This window comes from Podarcis erhardii (genome assembly GCF_964252035.2).
Source record: "Podarcis erhardii genome assembly, chromosome: 2".
Taxonomy (NCBI): domain Eukaryota; kingdom Metazoa; phylum Chordata; class Lepidosauria; order Squamata; family Lacertidae; genus Podarcis; species Podarcis erhardii.
Window position 1 is genome coordinate 31,795,947 of NC_138498.1, and position 23,590 is coordinate 31,819,536.

The following is a 23,590-nucleotide window of genomic DNA, read 5'->3' on the forward strand; positions in this document are numbered from 1 at the left end:
AAGCAGACTGATTCAAATCATGCAAAGGAGGAAGTGTGCTAGTTACTGTACTCTTCACTGGTCTCTTGCCGCAAAGCACCCTCCAACTCATCAATTCAGGTTGGAGCCAGTGGGTGCTCTGTTCCACTTGCACCATGTGTTTGCCCCCCACCTAAGCACATTTTTTGGGGGGGGGAAGCATTTCGGCATTGTAGCATGGCAGCTCCCATTTCACGATTCAAAGCTGGCTTTTTGGATGGAACAGGAAATGTTTTCAAATTTTATTTGGCAGCAAGTGCTTCCTGCCCTCTGCAGTTGCATTACAGAACAAGAGTGCAATCTCCCTCTCCCATGGTTTTCCAGTAGACCAGACACATGTTGCCTCATACCCTGTACACAGCCAGCATGACTAGGAGCCCTGGACAGTCAAGGATTACTCAGGGATTTGACTAATTCCTTTGCAAAGCCATCTTCACACCATCCACAATCTATATATGTCTTTTTGAGGTGTGGTGAGGGACCAAAACTAGATTTGTACGGGACTATGATCAATTTCAGTTTTGATCCCTTTCATAACAATCCTTGCCATAGAATTCACTTCTTTAACAGCTACAATAGATCTAGTCAATATTTTAACTGAGGGTTCCCCCCCCCATTAAGATTTTTATTAATTTTTTCACGATTTTCTACAGTAAGATATAGAAAACAAATGTAAATAAAATATAAAAATGAAAATAAAATATAAAAACACCTACAAAAAGTTTTTAAAAATGAGTATGGAGTGCTATCTTAAGGGTAGTTCTTAACAGTTGTTTACCGCAGCTTTAAGACCTCTTTCTTTTTGATTCTGCCATTTCAAACATATATGTTAAGGGGAATGTAAATTGAGTATAAAAAGCCTTGTGGAGAATGCAAAAGTGAGTGATCCATGAAGAAAGGATTGTGCACATCTACAAAAGCAGCTACAAAAAGTAAAAATGGAGTAGAGTCCTCTCTTGAGGCTGGTTCTTAACTGAGAACTAGTTTATATGATATAGAAAACTGTGTGTGGAATATCTATCTCTTGTTCAGGAGTGCGCAATTTGCAACCATCTCTTTCTACTCTACAACATACTTTCCTACAGAGCCCACTGCCTCTTTTGCCCCAGCTGACACAAAATATTCTCAGTTCCACTAACATCTTTTTTAGGAGCCGGGGACCCTGATATTACAATATCATGTTAGGATTTTTCATAATTGGATGTACTCAACTCAAACTTCTACAAGCATTTCCAATCCAATCTCCAACTGCCCTGCAGTTCCCCAGAAGACAAGGAGCTTCAGGTTCTTCCCCAGTGTGAGCTTTCTGTCCTCATTCTGGTTCCGAAAAAAAGATTGCACCAATTAAGATGTTTCATATGAAGTGTTTGCCTTGCCAGATTCTTTCTATACCTAGGCGTTGCCTCAAGCTGACAGAGATGCCAGTGAATGTTGCTATTGCTGTTATTTGGAAATGGATATGTAATTACTCGAAGAGATTTGCAGCGATGCCGGGAAGAGCTTCTACCTTTGCCAGGAAGGGGTGAAGAACTAGAATGTAAACATGGGCAAAATCTGGTAGTTCAAAGTGGCTGCCAAGCTGTAGGTGTAAGTTCATGTAAAAAAAAAAAGGAAGGCATTCCTGGCTGAGGCAGAAAGAGCTCCAGGATGAAGGCCCAGGATACTGGCCTGCCATAATTCCCTGACTGCAAACCAACAGATGCAGCTGGCTTATTCTGAGTTGTGGCACTGGTCTATCTCAGCTCATTGTCTCCATTTTGACTAGCAGCAGCTTTCCAAATTGTTGGGTCAAGAGTGACTCCTCCCAGTTCAGCCCTGTCCTACAGGAAGTCTTTCAGACTGGAGGTCCCAAGTGGCAGACCTGGGAGCTCCTGCGTTAAAATATGCCCAGTTCCCAACTGTCCATTATTACTTTAAGAACTAGTATCTGAGCTTGTTCATTTCCTCCTTCCTTCCTTTTCCCTTTTCCTTTTACAGTAGTACCTCGGGTTACATACGCTTCAGGTTACATATGCTTCAGGTTACAGACTCCGCTAACCCAGAAATAGTGCTTCAGGTTAAGAACTTTGCTTCAGGATGAGAACAGAAATCCTGCTCCGGCGGCGTGGCGGCAGCAGGAGGCCCCATTAGGTAAAGTTGGTGCTTCAGGTTAAGAAGAGTTATAGGTTAAGTATAGACCTCCGGAACAAATTAAGTACTTAACCCAAAGTACCACTGTATGTCATCTACTTTTGGTTGTTTTTCATTGATCTATGAAACTGCTCTGGACCCTCAAGCCTAGGGCTCAAATGTGGACAAACCCCTCAGGATTCTTTGTAACCTCTGCATCTTCTCCAGGCCTCACCTCACAAAGGCCCTGCTGTGCACCCTCCGTGAGTCATTTTGCCTGTCCAGAATGTGTCCTTGCACTGTGATAACTTCTTGCTTGCCTGAAGGAAGTGTGCAATGAGCACACATCCATGCAATGCGTTGGTGGGGAAACTGTGGGCCTCTAGATGTCACTGGACTACATCTCGCATCATCCTTCACTCTTGGCCCTGCTGGAACTGACGGGAGCTGAAGCTGCAACCTAGCTCAGTTGGCAGAGCAGAAGACTCTTAATCTCTGGGTCAAGGGTTTGAGCCCCACGTTGGGCGAAAGATTCCTGTATTGTAGAGGATTGAAGACCCTCGGGATCCCTTCCAACTCTCCAACTCCTCCAACATTATTAAAAACTAGTTTTAATAATTAACCTTATTAAGAGCATCATTAAAAATCTTAAAGCAATTCAAAAGCGCAGTAGAAAAGGAAGTACCCTCAGAAACCCTGCCAAAGGTCTGTTGGCCCAAAGGCCTGTTGGAACAAAAAACAAGTATTGAAATGTTTTTGAGACACAGGCTGCATTTGAAGTACTTGTGTGAGTGTTAACACTTCCCAACAAACTTGTAACAATTACCTCAATTGCTTTTGTTGTGCTGCATTGCTAATGTGTAACAGAGACTTGGTTGGACATGGCAGATCAGCATGTTCTTGCCATAGCTTGTCTGCCAGGTTTCTCTTACACACAGCAACCCAGGTCATGTGGGCGGGGAGGCTGTTGCAGTGATATTTAGGAGGTCATTAGCTTGCACCAGGCATCCTATTGGGGAGAAGCAGTTTTCTGAGTGCACTTTGTGTGGCTATTCCCTCCCCCCCACAGGTGGAATAAATGAAGACAACGGACACAGAGTTTTAGGTTAATGGGCGAAAATGGCCACAACTTTATTGATTACAGGAAAGAAGGGTATTGGCTTTAGGCATTGGCCCTAACCGACTATCCGGTCTGACCGGGAAGGGTTAAACACCAACAGGGGGAGCCACCCGAGATGCATATCCCTAGGCGCTCCCCGAGGGGTTACCGCTCAGGGGCGTGCTTTAGGCCCTAGCCTCCGTAGGTTTCGGACGAGGCGTCGCCCCTCGGAGTCCTTTAACGAACTACCCTTCAAGCATTGGGGGAGGTGATGGCGTTCCTCCCCCCCAACCTCATCTGCATGATAATACCCCGGCCAATGCCTACCGCCAAAACCGAGGGAGTTGTGACGATTTGCTACGAGGTAGGCGAAAAAACCAAGTGGCTCACAAAACCAGCCAATTAGCCAAATGGAAAAACTCCTACCAGGCCCCTTGCGGCGACCAGCCGAAGCCCATAGCAAGGTCTGTGGCAAAACCTAAAGGGCGGGTGGGTGGGAAACCGCGTCGTCTCTAGGGAAGAAAGGGGGCGAGCCAGGGGCTGCCCTGAGCTTAAGTGGCCCTACGAAGGCCCGCCCCTGCTGCCAGCCGATTGGCTGGCGCCACAGGGTATGCTAATTGGGGGAATCCCTGTCTCCCGCGAGGCTGACGCCAGCCTCGCGAGAGCGAGTGTGGGCGGGGTCGTGATCCCACAACCCCCCCTCCTCCTGAAGATCGGAAGGGGCATTCTGGAAGTTGGGCAATAGGGGCAGTACCGGATTCCTGCATCCTTGGTGCAGCAGCAGTACCAACCTTCCCCCTGCACCAAGGATTCCCTGCCTGAGCTGCTTCAGGTCATGGTGGATGTTCTCCTGGAGACACCTAGCTTGGTTGTCCTAGGGGATTTTAACATCCATGCTGATACAACCTTACAAGGGGCCACTCTGGACTTCCTGGAAAGCATGGCCTCCATGGGGCTGTCCCTGAATAAATTTGGCCCAACTCATAGTGGTGGACATACCTTAGACCTGGTGTTCACCTCTATGGATGTGGGTGATTTGACACTAAGTAAAAGCGAAACAAAAGAAGTGCCATGGTCGAATCACTTTCTGGTGCAACTGGACTTCTCCACGATCCTTCCTCACTGCAGGGAGGTGGGACCGATTCAGATGATCCACCCCTGCCACGTAATGGATCCAAATGGTTTCCAGAGGGTGGTAGGGGCTGTCTTATCCCATGTCGATGGCTCTCAGCTGATTCCCTGGTGGCCTGCTAGAATGCAGGTTAACCAGGGCTATCAACTGTCTGTCTCCGAAGCGCCCTCTCCAATTACATAGAGCCTGGATGCCCCATGGTTTACCCCAGAGCTGAGGGCAATGAAACAATCACTGAGACAGCTAGAGCGCCAGTGGAGGATAACTCATTCTGAATCAGACCAAAAACGGGTTAGAGCTCAGTGTCAAGCCTACCAAGTGGTGATAGTGGCAGCAAAGAGGACCTTCTTCACTGCCTCTATTGCATCTGCAAAAAACAGCACCAGGAGACTCTTTCAGGTGGTTCGTAATCCTAACCAAACCACTGTCACCATTGGGGCCTGGTGAGGACCGCAAGATCTCCTGCAATAATTTTGTTTTTTGCACTCAGATATGGAAAGAGGTAGACTCTACCATGGGAGCAGGGCCAGGGCAAGAGAGGGCTAGAGCCCTGTCTAGTCAAGTTGCATGGGATCAATTCCAGTCTGTTACCTCTGAGGATATGGACAGGCTGCTTGGACGAGTGAAACCGGCCACCTGTCTACTTGAGCCTTGCCTATCCTTGCTCACAAAAGCGAGCTGGGAAGGGCTGGGTGATGGGCTCCACAGTGTAGTGAATGCTTCCATCTGTGAGGGAGTCTTCTCAGACCTGCTTAAAGAAGCAGTCATCAAACTGTTTCTTTGAAAAAAACATATTTGGACCTGGCCACTATGGCCAACTATTGCCCAGTCTCAAATCTTCCATTCTTGGGGAAGCTGGTTGAGCAGGTGGTCGCTGAAGAACTCCAGGCACACCTGGAAAATGCGGATCATTTGGATCCCTTCCAATCGAGATTCAGGCTCCATCATGGGATTGAAACTGCCTTGGTCGTACTGGTCAATGATCTCTGGCAGGCTAGGGACAAAGGTGAATGCTGTTTCCTGGTTCTGCTGGATATCTCAGCGGCTTTTGATTCCATTGACCATCCTTCTGGACCATCTAGAGGAGTTGGGAGCTGGGGCCACTTTTATGCAGTGGTTCTGCTCCTTCCTCCTGGGCCATGTCCAAAGAGTGGTGTTTGGTGATGAGTGTTCAGACCTCTGGGCTCTCACTTGTGGGGTGTCTCAGAGCTCCACCTTTCCCTCATGCTTTCCAGCTTCTATATTGGAAGCAGCTGGGAGAGATCATCCCAGTGAAAGCCGCTAAGAAATATCATTAGGGGGGTTAAGGCTGGGTGTTCACCAGCATGCGGATGATACTCAGCTCTACCTCTCTTTTAAATCAGAACCAGTGAAGGCGGTGAAGGTCCTAGGCGAGTGTCTGGAGGTGGCTGAGGGATGGATGGCGGCTAACAGATTGAGGTTGAATCCCGACAAGACATAAGTACTGTTTTGGGGGAGGGCAGGGGGTGGGTAGGTGTGGGGGACTCCCTGGTCCTGAATGGGGTAACTGTGACCCTGAAGGACCAGGTGTGCAACCTAGGAGTCATTTTGCACTCACAGCTGTCCATGGAGGCACAGGTCAATTCTGTGTCCAAGGCAGCTGTCTACCACCTCTACCTGGTACACTGGCTGAGACCCTACTTGCCCCCAGACTGCCTTGCCAGAGTGTTGCATGCTCTGGTTATCTCCCACTTGGACTACAGCAATGCACTCTACGTGTGGCTACCTTTGAAGGTGACTTGGAAACTACAACTAATCCAGAAGGTGGCAGCTAGACTGGTGACTAGGAGTGGCTGCTGGGACCATATAACACTGGTCCTCAAAGATCTTCACTAGCTCTCAGTACGTTTCTGAGCACAATTCAAAGTATTGGTGCTGACCTTCAAAGCCCTAAACAGCCTCATCCCCGTATACCTGAAGGAGCATCTCCACCCCCATCATTCAGCCAGGATACTAAGGTCTTCCTCCAAGGGTCTTCTGACAGTTCTCTTACTGTGAGAAGTGAAGTTATAGGGAACCAAGCAGAGGGCCTTCTTGGCAGTGGTGCCCTCCCTGTGGAATGCCCTCCCAAAAGATGACAAGGAGATAAAGAACTGCACAACTTTTAGAAGATGTCTGAAGGCAGCCCTGTATCGGGAGGTTTTTTTAATGTTTGACATTTTATTATGTTTTTATCTGTGCTGGAAGCCGCCCAGAGTGGCTGAGGGAACCCAGTCAGATAGGCAGGGGATGATGATGATGATGATGATGATGATGATGATGATTGCTCTGAGCTATTTAGATTGTTCTTAGTGGAGAAACTTCTGTATGCTTTACGTATTTGTGAGAAGTGTTCCCCATTATACATGCTTTTTTAAACCATTCCAATGGAGAAAAAACCTTTTGTGGTGGGAGATATCACAGTGACAGAGTCCTGAGTCATATCTCCTTGTTTAGGAGTGCACAACTAGACATGGTGGGGACAAACCAATTTCTTTTCATATGTCTTCCCTGTCTGCATATAAAGAAGGGAGCAGCGTTAAAGAAGGGATATGCATAAACTTTGGGGGAACTCAGCTCCTCAAATATTTTATTGGGGAGCCAAAAGGAGCTCAGCTTCTAGGAGATGGCGCCTATGTCTTTTGGCATGTACAGCTCAACTGCATATAGTAAACTCTCAAGCTAATATGCTGTGATGGCCTGGGAATCTGATTCAGAGGCTGATTGTTTGGCCTAGCAATTAGTCATGCACAAAAAATCTGAAGTGTTCTGCTTTTGCCAGAGTTTTACTGTTTTCCTGAGACTCAGTGTGATTTTCACCCATTTGGGAATCTCATATCATATTGAATTTCCTCCTTGCAATACACATATGCCTTCAAAACACAAGAAAATCTCACCAAATGCACAAATGCCAGAAACAACCTATATTTGATAATGGAGGGAAAACAGCAAGATGGGAATAGTACAATGGAAACCCCTGCAGGTGATATTAAAGCATATTCATGTTTTTAGTACTGTATCCCAGAATGGATTCTAAAGGCAGGTGATAATAGCTAGCCAAAGAAGTTAAGCTGTTGGCCTGTGCCTTGTGCAGAATTTGAACTCAAATACTTTACATGACAGTGGTAATTAATTACTTAGATTAGAGAATATTTAATCCGATTATGAGGTTAAACTGTCTTAAAAGTAAGATAAGGAATTGTACTGTCTGCATAAAATGATCAAAAACTAGTACAGAGTTTCAATGAAGACTTGTAAAGCATAATATTCTTTATTATGATCCAGGGCATTGGGAATCAAAAAGGCACACTTTCCTGTGTCATATTTACTTGTTCATCATTCTATAGAACGAGCCCCTTCCTCTCATGTCTGGTATTCTTCACACATCCACCCTACCCATTCCCCACTGCCACAGCATCTGCTCCTTGGTTAGGTCCCCTGATCCTGAGTGACACCCCTGCACCTATTTCTTTTTAGTTTAAGCGGGACCTGTCTGCTTTCTCTGCATGAGGTTCCTTCTCTGTCCACCCACTTCTCTGCATGGTTTTCCAAATGCCTCTTATTTCTTCCCTCATGGATGCTGTCAGCAACAGGAGCCACATTTTCTCTGCAGGGTTTCACACCAGCTTCCCACAGCATCCTTCTCCACTGCAGTCTGCACATGGAAAGGTGTCTGGGATGATTTGAACCTCTGAGGTGAAAACATGCTTATCGTTCTCAGGTCCTTTGAAAGTTACCTGGAAAAGAAATGGCAGTTCTGCTCAATACAGTGGTACCTTGGGTTACATACGCTTCAGGTTACAGACTCCGCTAACCCAGAAATAGTACTTCAGGTTAAGAACTTTGCTTCAGGATGAGAACAGAAATCGTGCTCTGGCGGCGCAGCAGCAGCAGGAGGCCACATTAGCTAAAGTAGTACTTCAGGTTAAGAACAGTTTCAGGTCAAGAACGGACCGCCAGAATGAATTAAGTACTTAACCCGAGGTACCACTGTATGTTCCTTTGCAGAGAGCTGAATGGAGCAGGATTAGGAGTTTGTAGCACAGAGATATCAAAGAAATGATGGATGCATCTTACTGCAGATTTTAGGAGCAGTGCCTAATCGCAGAATACGTTGTGCCTATTTATACAGTTGCACAGCAGTCTTGGAGCACTTAGTTTCAGTTAATAAATGTATATTAAAGGGAATGTAAGTTCAACAGTGAATGTACACGAAACCCAACATTGTGCACATTCAGCCGCCTTCATGGAAAATGTGCAGCCCATGTTTCTATGAAGAAGAAATTCTGAACATTTCTTGGTCAAGATGCATATTCTCTAATAAAGCTTGGGAAACCTGCCTATAGCGTCTGAATTCTGTACATTGTTAGCCATTATGATTCCCAACAAGCTTTGGGGAATGTGCATGTCATACTTTAATGTTGTACATTCTCTGGCCGATATGCATATTCTCCCATCTGTATGTATACTCTCCAAAAACATGCATGTTTTCTCTCTCTTGTTCAGTGTGTAATCTGTGTGTAATTCCCAACTGCTCTCTCGGCTATCTAATCTTATATGGCGCACAAAACCCCCTCCACCTGATCAGCAGAGAAGCAGGAAGAGAGCAAGGGAGTCCAGATAAAGATTATTTGTTTCTGCTTGCCATTTCACTTTTCACCATTCACACTTGTTCCCCAGTCAGCTGAGCAGCAGCAGCAGGAGGGTGCAGGGAAAGGAACGTTTTATACCTCCCTTCCCTCTTCCACAATTCCAATGGAAATTGCCTCCCCCTACACTGCTATTAAGCTAAGGAAAAAGCTGTGCAAGAATGAGTCAAATACTCGACTAGAGATTATATTTACCTCAATAAAGAAACCCTTCCATCCAAGTAATGGCTTTGACAATTCTGCTTTATAAACACCTGTTCCCTGCAAAGAGATAAGACAGAAGAAGGTGCTGAGAAGTGAACGTGTCATATTAAGAAATTATAGAATGTTCATTAGTGTGAATTTGAAGAAGAGTGAGCTGAGGTTCCTGGTTTGTGTCTTCCAAGGATAGGGAAGAGGGAGCAGTGGTGGAGGATGGCCACAGATGACATAGCCCTTCTTTCCAGGTGACCTTAAACCACTCTACATATTTCCAATGGCTCTGACATCCAACCTGCTTTGTTACATAGAGTAGAATAGGTTCTCACTCCTGCCTTAGATAAGTCAGCTCTCTCTAGCTGGCCCTTGGGATTATCTCCAGGACACCCCCCAAAAAACCACATCCCTCACCAGCTGTGCTTTTCTCCCCACTTGGAATGTTTTCCCCTGACTGGAATGTGTCCTTGAATTCTGATAATGCTTCTTGCTTGCTTCAATGGAGGATAGAGAAAGATGTGTGAGTGTGAAGAAACTAGGCTACTGCACAATGGTAGAATTCACATTGATTGCTCTGTTGACTTTTGCCTCTGACCCTGGCCTCCACAAAGTTGTGCAGAAGAGAACGTGGCTTTCGGTCAGAAAGAGGTTCCTCACCCCTACTACGCGTGTAGAGACATACTCCCCACCACATTAGGGAGCCCTACTCCCTAGCATGGGTGATTTTACAACTGCAACATAAAGACAATGTTCTTCTGCTAGGTGCAGAGGAATGGTTTGGGTAACTCAGACATTGAAGGAATCCCATTTTATTTATTGGTTTCCTTGATTTCTTACCGATTCATTCAATTAATGGTCCCACCCTTCCTCCTAAAGGAGCTCAGGCACTCTCCAGAATGGCCCTTCTGTCCACATGCTTACTGGTGAACATTAGGTTCTGCTCATCCAAAATGAAGTACCAGCTGTGGCCTTTCTGGTGCCTGTTGTCATCACCCTTCGCAGCCAACAGGTTTCTGTGACACACACCACACAAAAAGCCTAAATGAATGTGCTGATTTGCAAATCTGCAAATATTCAATATCTGCAACAGAAGTCCAACTTTATAGGAAGACATTTATTTCCCATGAACGGCTTTCGTGTTTGTCTGTGTCTTTAGGACCCTTGACATCCTCAGCTTTGTGAAGAAACTAAGGAAATTCTAAGCCTCTTACCACTTTAACAACATTGCAATCAATCCAAAGTGCAGGATTCACAATAATCAAGGAAAGCCTAAGTTGCCTGAAGTCTCGCCTGAGAATGAGAAGGGAAAGAAGAGATGTGGCATGAGCACAGAATAAATTGTTTTGTGGAGAAAAGTACTATCAACAATATATTATTTTTTTTTAGTTTACTGTTTGCGGCACAAGTGATCATGTTATTTATGGAAATTAAAGATACTGTTTATCATACAAGGTTACCCACCCATCAGGATGGTTCTCTAATACAGTCAACCTGATCCAAAAGGTTCCAGAGTATCCATAATAACCGACTCAGTGATTCCTTTTGAATCTTTGTTAGTAGGATTTCTGGGGGGAAAGTACAGGGCTCCGCCTGCACTTTAAATATAAAGCAGTACCATACCACTTTAAACACCAATGCTCTCTCCTGCAATAACCCTGGGGGCCATAATTTGTCAAGAGATCCCCACTGCCCTCACAGAGCTAGACTTTTCAAAGTGCTTTAACCATCAGTCTCTTTTCCGGGAAATTCTGGGAATTGTAACTCTGTGAAGGGAATATAGATCTCCTAACAACTCCTAGGACATTAAACAAACTACAATCCCCAGGATTCCTTGCCTGGGCTGTGTGTGGAGCCATTACAGTGGTAACTTGGGTTACAAACACTTCGGGTTACAAACTCCGCTAACCCGGAAGTAGTACTTCGGGTTAAGAACTTTGCCTCAGGATGAGAACAGAAATCATGTGGCGATGGCGCGACGGCATCCGGAGGCCCCATTAGCTAAAGTGGTACCTCAGGTTAAGAACAGTTTCAGGTTAAGAACGGACCTCTGGAACGAATTAAGTTCGTAACCCAAGGTACCGCTATACTGTTTAAATTGGTGTGATGCTGTTTTTAATGTGCAGCACAGATGAGACCTAGAAGTTTGTGGAGCAGCTCTCTGCTGACTCATAGAAGCCAGTGGTTGGCTGGCTTGCTTGCTTGCTTTTAGGAAAATTTGGTAAGCTTTAAGAAAGACACCACCTCAGGAACTTTTTTTGTATGCAACGTTGACTTTGTATATAATTCCATATATTAATGAATTATATAAGATATTTCTGAAAGAAGCCTACTTGTTGGTGAGCCATGTGTCAGCAAAGAAACATCTAGTTTTTAAAGGCTCCTGATCTGTGGAGAGAGAGATGATGCCTTTGCCATTTGCCTAGAAAAAGAGAGAATAGCACAGAATTATCAAGTCTTCCTCCAGTTATCACCCATTCCTATTATCCTCCCAAACAGGAGGTGCAGAAAACAAATTTGTTTCCACAGCATATTTAATTCAACAGCAATCATTGCTTTAACTGGCTGTGTCATGCAATACCATATGTGAGGTCAACCCAAATAGTTGCCATATACATAAAGGAAATGGAAAGCCTTGAAGTTTTGCTTGTATTTTCAGGCTACGGGCATATTCACCCTACATTTTTAGGTGTACGTTGAATATTTCTTCAAGCATAAGACTAAAAATGCAATGTTGGAATGAGACAAATGTGTGTATTATGCATGTATACTCATCAGGGCCAGGAGTAACTGCAGCTGCATGTGAAGTGATTATTCCTTGCAAACTGAGAAAAAATTAATCACAAACATCACACAAATGCACAAATACTTATCAGTACCATTCTCACCTGGCCTCTCACCTGGCACTGAACCACTATGTCTGTGTTAAATCACTATGACTAAATTTAATATTTTAAAGAATGGATACACTTTTAAAAACTAGAGTGATCAGCATCTCCTTCTTTTTGTCTGTATCTGGATAATGTTTGGAATGTAGCACTTATTACAAATTGAGAGCCAGTATCACATCGTGGCCAGATTGCTAGATTTAAATCAGGAAGATACACTTCCAAATTCCTGCCCTGTTTAAGGAATGAGATTTAGGTTGGCCCCTTAATTACACACCATCTCTGCCTCTCAAAAGGAGCAAACAGATCTCAATCACATTTATGCACACTAATCTATACATATAGGGGGAACCTGTGTGCCTGCTCAGCCTGTTATTTGAGTTTTAAATGTAAGTGGGTGATTCAAGGCCCCCAACCCTTTCTTCTTGGGTTTCTTCTTTATCTTAAAATGGCACTTGACCCAAGCTCTTCAGATAGAGGACACCAGCAAACCAAAAGTAGGACTGCTTCTCTAAAATTGGGCACAGGGACCCCTTAGTGATCTCGAACCATTCTGTCTCTCCCTCCTCGCTTCCTCTCCCTCTTTCTTGTGGGGAGATCTGTGCTCAGATTTCTCATTAAAAAAAAAAAAAAAAAAAGACAAATGCAGCCTGGAGGGGGAGGCAATTTTTAAAAAATTGTGTTAATGAATGTTAGGCCAACATGTTCCCGTCATACAATTTCCACAATGAAAATCTATTTCGAAACTGCATATTGAAAAGTAAACATTCAGATGTCCTGCACCTGTGGGGCTTAAAAGCAGATGGGCTAGTGTGATTTCCATTCATGAGAACAGCCTGGTGAGAAATGATTTAGCTGCCCGTGCAGAGCATCACAACACGCATTGAAATCCATCCCACTGCACAGTTGTGTTTACCTCTTCTCAATGGCAACAATGCCCACATACAGGAAATACACAAAGCGAGATCCTCCCACAGTTTTCTCTTTGCCCATCATCCAAATGTATCTCACCAAGCTGTTGTAAGGATAAATGCTGGAAGATCTACACTCCCCTCAGTCTTCTTGAAAGAGGATGCTCTACCAGCTGAGCTATCCCAGTTATTGTTCCCATCGCACGATTTCCACAATGAAAATCTCTTTCAAAACTGCTTATTGAAAAGCATAGTTATTATCCCACATACAGTTATTGTTGCCTGATGATCATCTTCCAAAGCAACTACTCTATTCTGAACATAAAAATGGAAAGTGTAATGCTGGTGGTCAACAAAACAGGTTTAAAGACTGTCTCGAGGCAAATCTTTAAAAAAATGTAGTATAAACACTGACAACTGGGGAACACTGGCCTGCAAGCACTCCCGTTGGAGAACAGACTTTACCAAAAGTGCCATGGGCTTTGAAGACACTTGAACTCAGGACACAAGGGAGAAACGTGCTAAGAGGAAAGCACGCTTGGCACATCCACACCGTGATCAACTCCCACCCGAAAACCAATGTCCCCACTGTGGAATGACATGTGGATCCAGAATTGGCCTCCACAGTCACTTACGGACTCATTGTTAAAACCGTGTTTATGGAAGACAATCTTACTCAGCTACGAGTGATCGCCAAAGAAGACTGTTCTCATCATTTACTGGTAAAAGACAATATTAAGCAAGGCCTGTTTACATATAATCATAACAACTTTCCTGCTTTCAGTATTTCTTTATCGTTAGTGTTTTATTTTATTTCAAAATTCAAAGTTACATTTTGTCACCCAAAACTTGTAATCCTATTCTACAATATTAAGGACTTCCTGTTCACCCATCCTTGATGTTTATAACCAAGATTGCAGCCAAATGAACTTTAAAATTCTGATAGCTTCTTAGGAATCTTGAGCTCGACCGAGTATCCTTAGTAAGGACCACACTTAATTTCCATCTCTTAGGGACAACATGCATTCATGGCTTGGTCTAAATTACAGAACAAACTTCACGACTGAATTATTCTTGTCAATTGGTATGTAAAAGAAGACATGTATTCCTCACCTCAGACCTGTTCCAAGAAATTTGAGGCATGGTCAAATTCTGCATGGTGCTGAGATAAAAGGCTCTACACGATTCAAGGATAGATGCTCTATTCCATGGTAATAATGTTATAGCGTGATTAGTGTTCGGGATGAATCTGCAGTGCAACAGAGAGGTTTTTACAAAAATACCTTCCTTGCAATAGTCTAAGGTAAAGCAATGACATGTTTCTTCTAATCACAGAAATTTGACTTTTCAGAGTTTTTCCTCCTTGGAAAGAATGCACACATATAAATATACAAAGAAAAAATCATTGCATCATCATTCAAAGCCTATGTGAATTGTGCAGCAAAGATCTGCAGCTTTCTTCACTGGTACTATTGTTCATATTACACAAGTGGGTTCACACAACAGCTGAGGATCTGCTCTGCTTTCTCAGTATTGTCTCTCATCTGGGGCTCAAGCCATCTGGTCATTGCCTGTAACCAGAGGAATGATCTCATTGCCTCAAAAAGGACAGTCTGGTAAGCTTTTCAGCATGAAACTCACCGGATATATTTCTTTCCTGGTAGCTCATCAAAGAAATAGTACGAGTCATCAGGCAGGAAGAAGTCATCTCCTGTTGATAAGATCGTGAGCAGGGTCCTATTTTGGTATCGTTCTTTATATTCTGAGGATGGAAAATTTAACGTTATTTTAATGGGCAACAGATGCAGTTCTCAAGTTGCTGCTGCTTATTTACATCATCAAAGGCTGGTAAGATTGGACAACAAGAGAAATGGAGTAAAGATCACAAATCCCTAAAGAGCTGTAAACATTCACTGGACAGGTGGGAACAAAAATAGAACTGGAAAACATGTTTAAAAGCCTTATTGTGGCAAACTAAGCCCATATTATTTTATTGTGGGGGCCCATGGCCCCTAGGAGTTGGCTCCTATGTCACAAACTCATAGTCTTCAGCCAGGATTTCACAGTTTGCTGCTATGCCTCAGATGAGGAAGGTCCTAGTTTACAGGATTGAGGGAAGGTTTCCAAAAGGAAAGCGGAAAAGGGGAGAGGACTTGATCTGGTTGACCCATTTCTTATCCCACTGCACGCCGGCATATTTTCAGTGTTTTCCCTCTGCAAATATTTCAACGTTTTCACATATTTTTACAAGAAACAACAATCACTAATCAACAACCCCCTAATCCTCACTCCACAGGAGCACCAAATGGCCCTTTAATTACCGTAAATGGATGCCATGCTCTTCAACGTATCTTACATGCATTATAAGGTAAAGGTAAAGGGACCCCTGACCATTAGGTCCATTCGTGACTGATTCTGGGGTTGCGGCGCTCATCTCGCTTTATTGGTCGAGGGAGCCGGCGTACAGCTTCCGGGTCATGTGGCCAGCATCACTAAGCCACTTCTGGCGAACCAGAGCAGCACACGGAAACACTGTTTACCTTCCCGCCGGAGTGGTACCTATTTATCTACTTGCACTTTGACGTGCTTTCGAACTGCTAGGTTGGCAGGAGCAGGAGCAGGGACCGAGGAACGGGAGCTCACCCCATCGCGGGGATTCGAACCGCCGACCTTCTGATCGGCAAGCCCTAGGCTCTGTGGTTTAACCCACAGCGCCACCCGCGTCCCACATGCATTATAGTGCCACCAAAATTCCCTGGGGCTGCCCTTTCCCACTTATCCAATCCTTTCTTCTGCAACCATCTGATTCACCAGAGAAATCTGAGATGGTAGGAATTGCTCACCAAACGGATCAACATGTGAAGTTAATTCCTGGAACCGTGGGGTGTCCAACTGCCGAGTTAGATTCATGACATAGAAATGATACAATGCAAAGCCCCAGCCACAGTATGATCGGTATTCATGATGCCAGTTCTGTAGCAAAGAAGTCACAAATGAATTCTATGTGCACATAGCAAGTGTCATATATTAAGAACCTGAAGTTCTATAGTATGGAGGACAAGATTTATTCAACTCTTTATAGCAGGGCTAGGCTCAGAGGCATACATAGAGTCCCTTGTGCCCTTGTCAAGGAGCTATATTGGTGCCTCCCCCCAAAAAAATCTCAGAAGCAGGCAAGGTTGCCTGGATAAGAGGAAGGTGTCTTCTTAGGACTAGACAGGGCACCTGCACTGCTCTCTGCCTGGAAGCCGCTCCAGGTGTGGGGCGTTCCAGGTGTTGTGGGAGGACTCCAACACCTGATAGGTTATTTGGTTTGGTTTCACCTACCCCTAGGTACACTTCTGACTAAGATGATAAACACAAAACAAAACATGCCAATAAGTTATCCCTATCATACTGCCAACAGTCAGTACCTATGGCTTTTTGGGTTATTTACTTGGGTTTCAACATCACATTTGTGAGTTCAGCTTTGCAGCTTGAGGGGAAGCTTAGATAGGCTAGTTTTAGCCTTTTAGTTTAAGTAATCCAGAATGTTTTAAGGGAGACTAGATGCTCCTGCTATTTCCCCCTTTTATCTCCCTTAAGACAACAATCACATAAACAGTATTGTAAAATGTAAAAATAACATTCACTCAGAATACTTGTTGAAGGGTATCAGATACAGCAGCTTTGTTCAGGTAGGCTTAAAATGGTAATTCAGTTACTATGTCTAGCTTAAATTTAGTCTGATCTTGGAGCTCAGACTAAACAGATGTTTTCACATTGCTGGCAGAATAGAAAGAAATGGAAAGGAGGGTGTGCCCAGGCAGGTCAGAGAAAATATAACTATGCCCTCCCCATGTCAGGGCACAGTGGGGGTATCTCTCACAGACTTCTCTCTGGTAAGTTTACAGGAAAATTCTGTGAGTTTCAGCTGCTATCATCAGCCTGCCTAGCAAAACATTAATTATTGATTTGACTGCATTTTAAATATTCTACACTTTGTCCCTCCCCAGCCTCATAACTAAACAGCTGTTAACCAACCAATATTTGGGGCCAGGATGTTTGAAAGACCATTTTCCCTCCACAAATTTGCCTCTCCTCCCTTACAATCACTGGAGGGATTCCTCACTGTCCCTTGCCTTCAAAAGCATGGCTGATTAGGACACAGGACAGGGTCTTTGCAGCAGTGGTGCTGAGGCTGTGGAGTGCCCTTCCTCAGAAGTTTCACTGGCTCTCACACTTGTGGCCTGCCTGCAAATGGCCAACATATTCTTATTTGTCCAGAGTACTATGAAGAAACTATGAAGAAGACTCAAGACTAAGTACACACAGCTAGTACACCATCCTTTGAACAGATACTCACCTTAACAATATTCAAAAGATCATAGATAATTGGAATAAATGACTCAACTCTCTTGTCCACAGCTGCTACCAGCCAGGTGGCCCAGCCACGCTGCAATAAAGACATAAAGCATAAAGATGCAGAGGTATTCAGTTCCCACTGGAGAGCCCAAACATAGCATATACAGGTGAAATGGGGATGAGCATGCATAGGGTTAATTCTGGTGTGCCGGAAATCCAGTACAGCACAGACTTGCAGTTCATACCTACCTTGGAAAGACCAGACACTGTGAACTTTGTGATTTCCACCTTTCCACCTGATTCTTTCAGCAGGAAATCTGCTACAGTGTCCATGCCACGCACAGCTGCCTGCACACAAGAGAAGTGGATTGTAGTCTCTAGAATTTGAAGGAGATGCCTTTTGAGGCTTTTTTCTTTGTCTTTTTCTACTTTTTTGTTGTTGGTATGCTTTTTCTTTCCCTCTTTTTTTCCTTTCTCTAATTTTCCTTTCTCTAAGTTTTTGTAGATTTGATGTATATGTATGTATGTATGTATGTATGTATGTATGTATGTATGTATGTATATTTTATATATATATATGAATTTGAAGGAGATGCTTGCATTGGGTTTGACTATATCATTCTATCAGCATGGCATAATTTAAGTGCCCTCAAACGGTGTTTCATCTTCATGACTTTAATATTCATTATGATTATTTATTAAATTTGTTCGCTGCTTTATCTTGCCCAGAGCAACGCAAAACGACTTAAAAGCAAACAGACAATAAACCCCACATAGATACAAGAGGAAAAAGAAATACATTAAAAACATCCCACCCACTTCTCAAAGGTTTAAGACCAAAGGCCTGGTTATAGAGGAAAGCTTTTGCCTGGCACCTGTAGTGAAGGCGCCAGGCAAGCCTCCCTGGGGAGAGAATTCTGCAGACGAGGAGCCACTGCAAAAAAGGCTCATTCTTGTGTTGCCAGCCTGCAGACCTCTTGTTCCAAAATCTCAATGGGAGATTGTAGCAGCAGAAAACAACTAATTTACCTGCTCCCAAAAGATAACTGAGGGACGCGGGTGGCGCTGTGGGTCACGACTGGACCTAATGGTCAGGGGTCCCTTTACCTTAAAAGATAACTAGAATTTACTTAGTCATTCTGTAAAGGTGAAAACCTCAAGGAGGTATCCTTAATCCAAATACATTCAAATGCCACCATGCCTCTGCTCTAACATTCTCCTCCATGGGCCCATACATCCTCTGCCATGCCTCCTCTAGGCAACCACCACAAGTGCACCCCTGCATGGGCAAGTGGACACACACACACAACCACCACCACTGCAGAGGGCATGGGCATGTGGGAGCAGTGCACCTGGAGCACAGGAGGTGAGGTACACCTGCAGAGAAGAAGGCACGGCCACGCCAGAGACACCAGTGGCGTAGTCTTTGCGTCCAGATCTGTGGCCTGTGGCCTGAGGCCGCCATCTCACCTCGCCTCATGGGCGGACCAGCTCTGCTGGATTCTGCGATGCGCAAGCTGGTTTTAAAAAGTGAAAGATATGTGCTCTGCAAATGTTATAGCAACTCTGCCAGCATTCAGGGGTTTCTGGAAACAATAAAGAATATTTCCCAGAATGATGGCAGCATGTGCTTGCCAGCCAATACAGAAAGCCAGAGTTACCTTCACCATTGGAAACTGAATCAGCACGTGTGGCGGCTCACTCTCGTCGTTCATGAACTTCCACCACGAACAAACAAGTGCAGCATTTTCAATGCTGTTCTTGCACATTTGCAAAGGGATTGTCTAGAAGCAAAATAAGAGAAAGATGAGTATGTTTTTGGTTGAGGCATCCCATCTGGACCCCTAGAACAGCCTGAGAGGTCTGACTTAGTTCACAGAGAGGGGCACCAGGAAGGGAATTAGCTATCACTTGGACAACGTAAGTTCAGTTCTGTTGATGGATGGGTTGTTCTGTTTAATGTTGCCAAACCTGTCCAACAGATGATACCTCCCCTACCCCCACAAAAAATCCTGCATTTCTTTAATTTACACATATATTTGGGCTAAACAGTCCTCAGTAACCATGACTGCAAATTGAAGAGGCACCAAACACAACCTTTAGGAACAGAGGTCCTGGTAAGGCACTGTCAAGTGGCTAGCAACAAGCCAGGTCATTCACAGGGCAGACACAGACATGGAAGGCAATTAGCTTTTTATTAGCAGAAAATGACAACACGGCAATGTTCCTGGTTCATCTTAGCTCAGTGGAGGTGATGAAACAAAGCTCTAGGCATGCCCTCCCCCCTCTGGCTTTTAATCTAGATCACACCCAAGCAGATAAAGGTGGTGTTGAAGGGATAAGCTCCTCCTCTGGGCCTGTCTGGCCCATTGCTCAGCAATGTGTATGACACTCCTCCTGCAGGCGGGGGAGAAGAATCAACAGGACTGGGACTGTGCATGCACACTGTGACTCTCAGCCTCTAATCCTGTCCTGGAATGGCCTCCTTCTCCTGACCCCTCCCCCTTGATTGCTCAAGTCTCCTGCTTCTTTCAGCTCCCAGCTCATCCCTTCTGCTGACTGCTTCTCGGTGTCCCACCACCAGTCTCTGCCCCCTAAGGCATAATCTGCAGAGCCCTCCCTGGAGGGCTCTTGGGCGGGTGGCTACCAACTCTCCTCCTCGTCCAACCAAGCTCTGCCATCCACAGGCCAGGATTGTTAAACTCCTAGTGAAAAGGAGGCACAGTTGCCCCATGTACAACCCACTGGGAATTCAGTGGGAATCTATGGCTCCAGTATGTATCTGGGGAACAGGCTCCTGCTGCTCTCACCTTCACCTTCTCTAAGGAGGTGAGCCCCACATGACTAAGGAGGTGAGTCCCACATTTTAATTCTAGTATTTTGAACGACATCTATGAAAGAGATGGTTAATTCTTCACATATTATGAAATATAATTAGCTTATAAAGAAAGGTTATTGGACACACTGCATATTTCTGCTCGATTTTGCTCTGAGACTTCCCTCAGAGTGAAATTGGGGAAAGAAAATCTGTAGTAGAAGTTTCCAATGGGAAAATGTGACAGCCACACCTGTTTCCCCATTTCTACCCAACCAACCGACTCCTGACTCCTACATGGGTTTGAAAGTCAGTGTGGGAAGTTCCCAGCATGGCTAAGATCCTAGAGCACTTACCTTGTAGGTGATTGGCTGGTTTCCAATCTGCCCCAAAAGTGCTGCACAGCTTCAGAGACAAAACAAAATATTAGTCAACAGGAGTAAACGTCATTTGTGATCAACAGGCAATGAGGCCAAAGAGACCAGAGTCAATAGCTCTGGGTAGCTTTGGAACAATCACAACTATGATTTTAACACTAAAATCAAGGCAAAGACAGAATTCAGGCAATATATCCGGTCTTGTTTTAATTTATACATATTTATTAGGGGGCTGGGGAAAAGATGAACTAGGATATGTCTCTGGAACATAGAGAAACTGTCTTGAATACAGTGAGCTGGATTAGTTATCTTCAGTCCATTTTTGTTTCTGGCTGTTTCATTAGCTAGAACTTATTTTTCTCCTGCAAAAACACTCACAGGTTACAAAATACAGAATTTATTAATGTATGTGGGATAACCAACATATTTAAGTCTGATTAATGCATCAAGGGGTAAATACCACAGAGCAAATTGTTCTGCCACTTCCACTCACCATGGGAGGAACTAAGTATTCAAGGCTTTGTTCTCCCCCAGTCTACCTGAGAACCTCAATGTGTGAAGAGGTGTAAGCTGGTTGCTCCAGCTCGGACTACATCACTCTCGTCAGCCACTCCTGAGTTCCTATACCAATAACTTAGGAACCACTATATAGCTGCCTCATACAAATTCTGCTTTGCTTACCAAAATTCCACCTTGCCCAAATCTTGCAGGATAAGGATACTCATACGACCCTGAATGTGGCAAGGTTCCTGGTCGCTGTCCTTACCCAAAAGCGACGCCAAGGAGCACTACAAGCTAACTAAGGCGTAGTATGCCATTCTATTTTATAGTATTTTATTGTTATTGTGGTGTTTTAGCGGCTGTTTTTTTTTTTTTTTTCCCCACGTGCACAAGCTGTTATTTATGTGTTGTTTTTACCTGTATGGGCCTATGGCCGTAATAAATATTGTTTGTTTTTGTTTTTCTGCTTTGCTTCAGAGAAGCCCCAAATCATTCTAAGGTATTCCTCCTCAGCTGGAAGGTTGTCCAAGTTTGATGTGCAAACCTCATTCCCCACCAGGAAAAGTAGCTTCTCCAAGTATGTCTGCCTTGCAGTTCTCTATTCTTGAAGGGTTGCTAATTCCCTTAACAGTCTTAACAGAGCACAGCAGAGATGGTCCCATATTCATTGCTCAGAGGTCCCTCCAATTACTTACGACCCAGATGATTTTGCTATATTGACAAGGTCCTCAACACTCAAATCTCGTTTACTAGACAGGTCATCATTTCTTCCTATCCCAAGCATCAGGAAACACGAGTTATTCATTTTTCGTTCCTTTGACACAACGATGATCAGCTCATGCCACCAAATTGGGTTAGACAATTCAGACTCTGAAAAGAGATACACAGAATCTATTCATTGGGGGATTTGGCCTCCATTTCCCCTTTGAAATACATTTTCTACCCAGGAGGCGTATTTATTTATTTATATTTATTTATCTACGTAGTAGTAGAAAAGTAACAAAATGGAAACAGTGTAAGATAGTGTTTGGTATCTCCCTTGTTAATATCATCATTCCATCTTACATGTGTGAGTGAGTTCCACTGTGATGACATGGCTCAGGAAGCGGGCTATGTTAGTAAGCTGTGAGGAGGACAGTATTAATGGTTTTTTTCTCTCTGAATGAAGAAGACATAGAAGTCTCGAGGGAAAGCAGTGCAGCAGTAAATGGGCTCTCTGAATGGAAGAACAGATTGCAAGACTGAATGAGAAACAGGCATGGCCCAGTATTTCATAGTACAGGCTGATTACAAAACTGGAAGTGCGAAAGATACACGATTTGATTTAAAGCAAGAAGCTGCATTTTTCTAAGTGAAGCTGAGACTATGCTTGGATTAGCATATGTTTTGTGACTGTGTGTGTGTGTGGACACATTCTTTTATCCTCTGTTATTCAGGTAAAAGCTTTTGAATATTTAAGGAATGTATTGACCATACTTTACAGTAGAACCCTGTGTTACGGATCTGTTCTGGAGACCCGTCGGTAACACAGAACTGACGCAAGCCAAAGCGCCATGTCTGCGCACACGTGTGCCGCAATTTAGTGCTTCTGGTTGTGCGCAAAGCACAATTTAGCAGTTCTGCACATGCGCGAGCGGTGAAACCCGGAGTAACCCATTCCAGTACTTCCGGGTTGCCGCGGGACGCAACATGAAAACACGTAACCTGAAGCAGACGCAACATGAGATATGACTATATGGGAGTCAGTCTTACATATGTTTTAGCTTCCTAGCTGCTAAATATTGCTACTCTGCAACATCCTTACAACCCACAGTGCAGATCACACCCACCCAGCAGCCACCTTCCCGGATGGAAATGTCTTCCTCTGTATTTCAAAACTGCTGCTCTCACCATTCAGCCACTTCAAGGAGGTCATGTTGAGGGTATAGACGGTCACGTCAGGCCTGTCTTCCTTCTTTGTGACAGTGTAGTTGTAGTGAGGGTCATATTGCTTGACGTAGTCATCCAGGGCTGTCTGCGCCCATCCAGAGGGCAGGCAGGCTGCCAGGAGGAGGAGAGAGAAAGCAGCATACATGGTCAAGCAGGTATAGTTGCCTTGAAAGAGGTACCTGCCTTTGTTCAGCAGCAGTTCTCCCACTTCAGATCACAGTTGCTCCCAGCAGGAAAGTTCCACAAGGCTTGGTGGTGTGTGCCAAAGCTTTCATCTAGAGCTGTTCTTTCCATGAATGTCACAACAACTTTCTCCAGTATTTATACAAGTCTCGTAGCAGGGAGGGCCCTGAATCACATGGCCAAGACAGTATTTATGCAGATTGATCTAATGAGCGCAGGAAGTAATTCTGCCAGTTATTCTTCATTGACTTCCAATCACAAAGCACCCTCCCACTTATCAATTCAGGCCTGTAGCCAAACTTCTACAGTTTCATATGGGACATTGGTTCACCTTCCCTTTGCACTTTTTGAAAAAGAGCTTTCGAAATGGTAAAATGACATCTTCCAGTGAACAACTCACAGCTTGCTTTTTAGAACCGAGTGGGAGATGTTTTGAGAAACTA

The 23,590-nt window shown here is 44.4% G+C and overlaps 1 protein-coding gene across 1 annotated transcript; it reads right to left on the minus strand.

The window, feature by feature from the left end:
- Positions 1-7,249: 7,249 nt before the first annotated feature.
- On the minus strand, positions 7,250-23,441 carry LOC309334964 (autocrine proliferation repressor protein A-like). The gene is made up of 13 exons (XM_081849785.1): positions 22,926-23,441; positions 21,731-21,905; positions 20,514-20,562; positions 19,004-19,126; positions 17,592-17,690; positions 17,344-17,433; positions 15,842-15,971; positions 14,640-14,760; positions 14,112-14,247; positions 11,533-11,621; positions 10,414-10,492; positions 9,203-9,268; positions 7,250-8,095 (listed from the first exon to the last, which is right to left on the minus strand). The coding sequence occupies exons 1-13, from the start codon at positions 23,107-23,109 to the stop codon at positions 7,976-7,978; spliced, it is 1,461 nt and encodes a 486-aa protein (XP_081705911.1). The 5' UTR covers positions 23,110-23,441; the 3' UTR covers positions 7,250-7,975.
- Positions 23,442-23,590: the final 149 nt, after the last annotated feature.

Excerpts from the sequence above, each read along its gene's own strand:
- LOC309334964 (XM_081849785.1), bottom strand. The coding sequence starts at position 23,109 with ATGTATGCTGCTTTCTCTCTCCTCCTCCTGGCAGCCTGCCTGCCCTCT. Across the intron at positions 14,761-15,841 it reads TTCACATGTTGATCCGTTTG|AATATAAAGAACGATACCAA; the intron begins GTGAGCAATTCC and ends TTCCATCCTCAG. Across the intron at positions 10,493-11,532 it reads GACACATGGCTCACCAACAA|GCGAGACTTCAGGCAACTTA; the intron begins GTAGGCTTCTTT and ends TCTCATTCTCAG.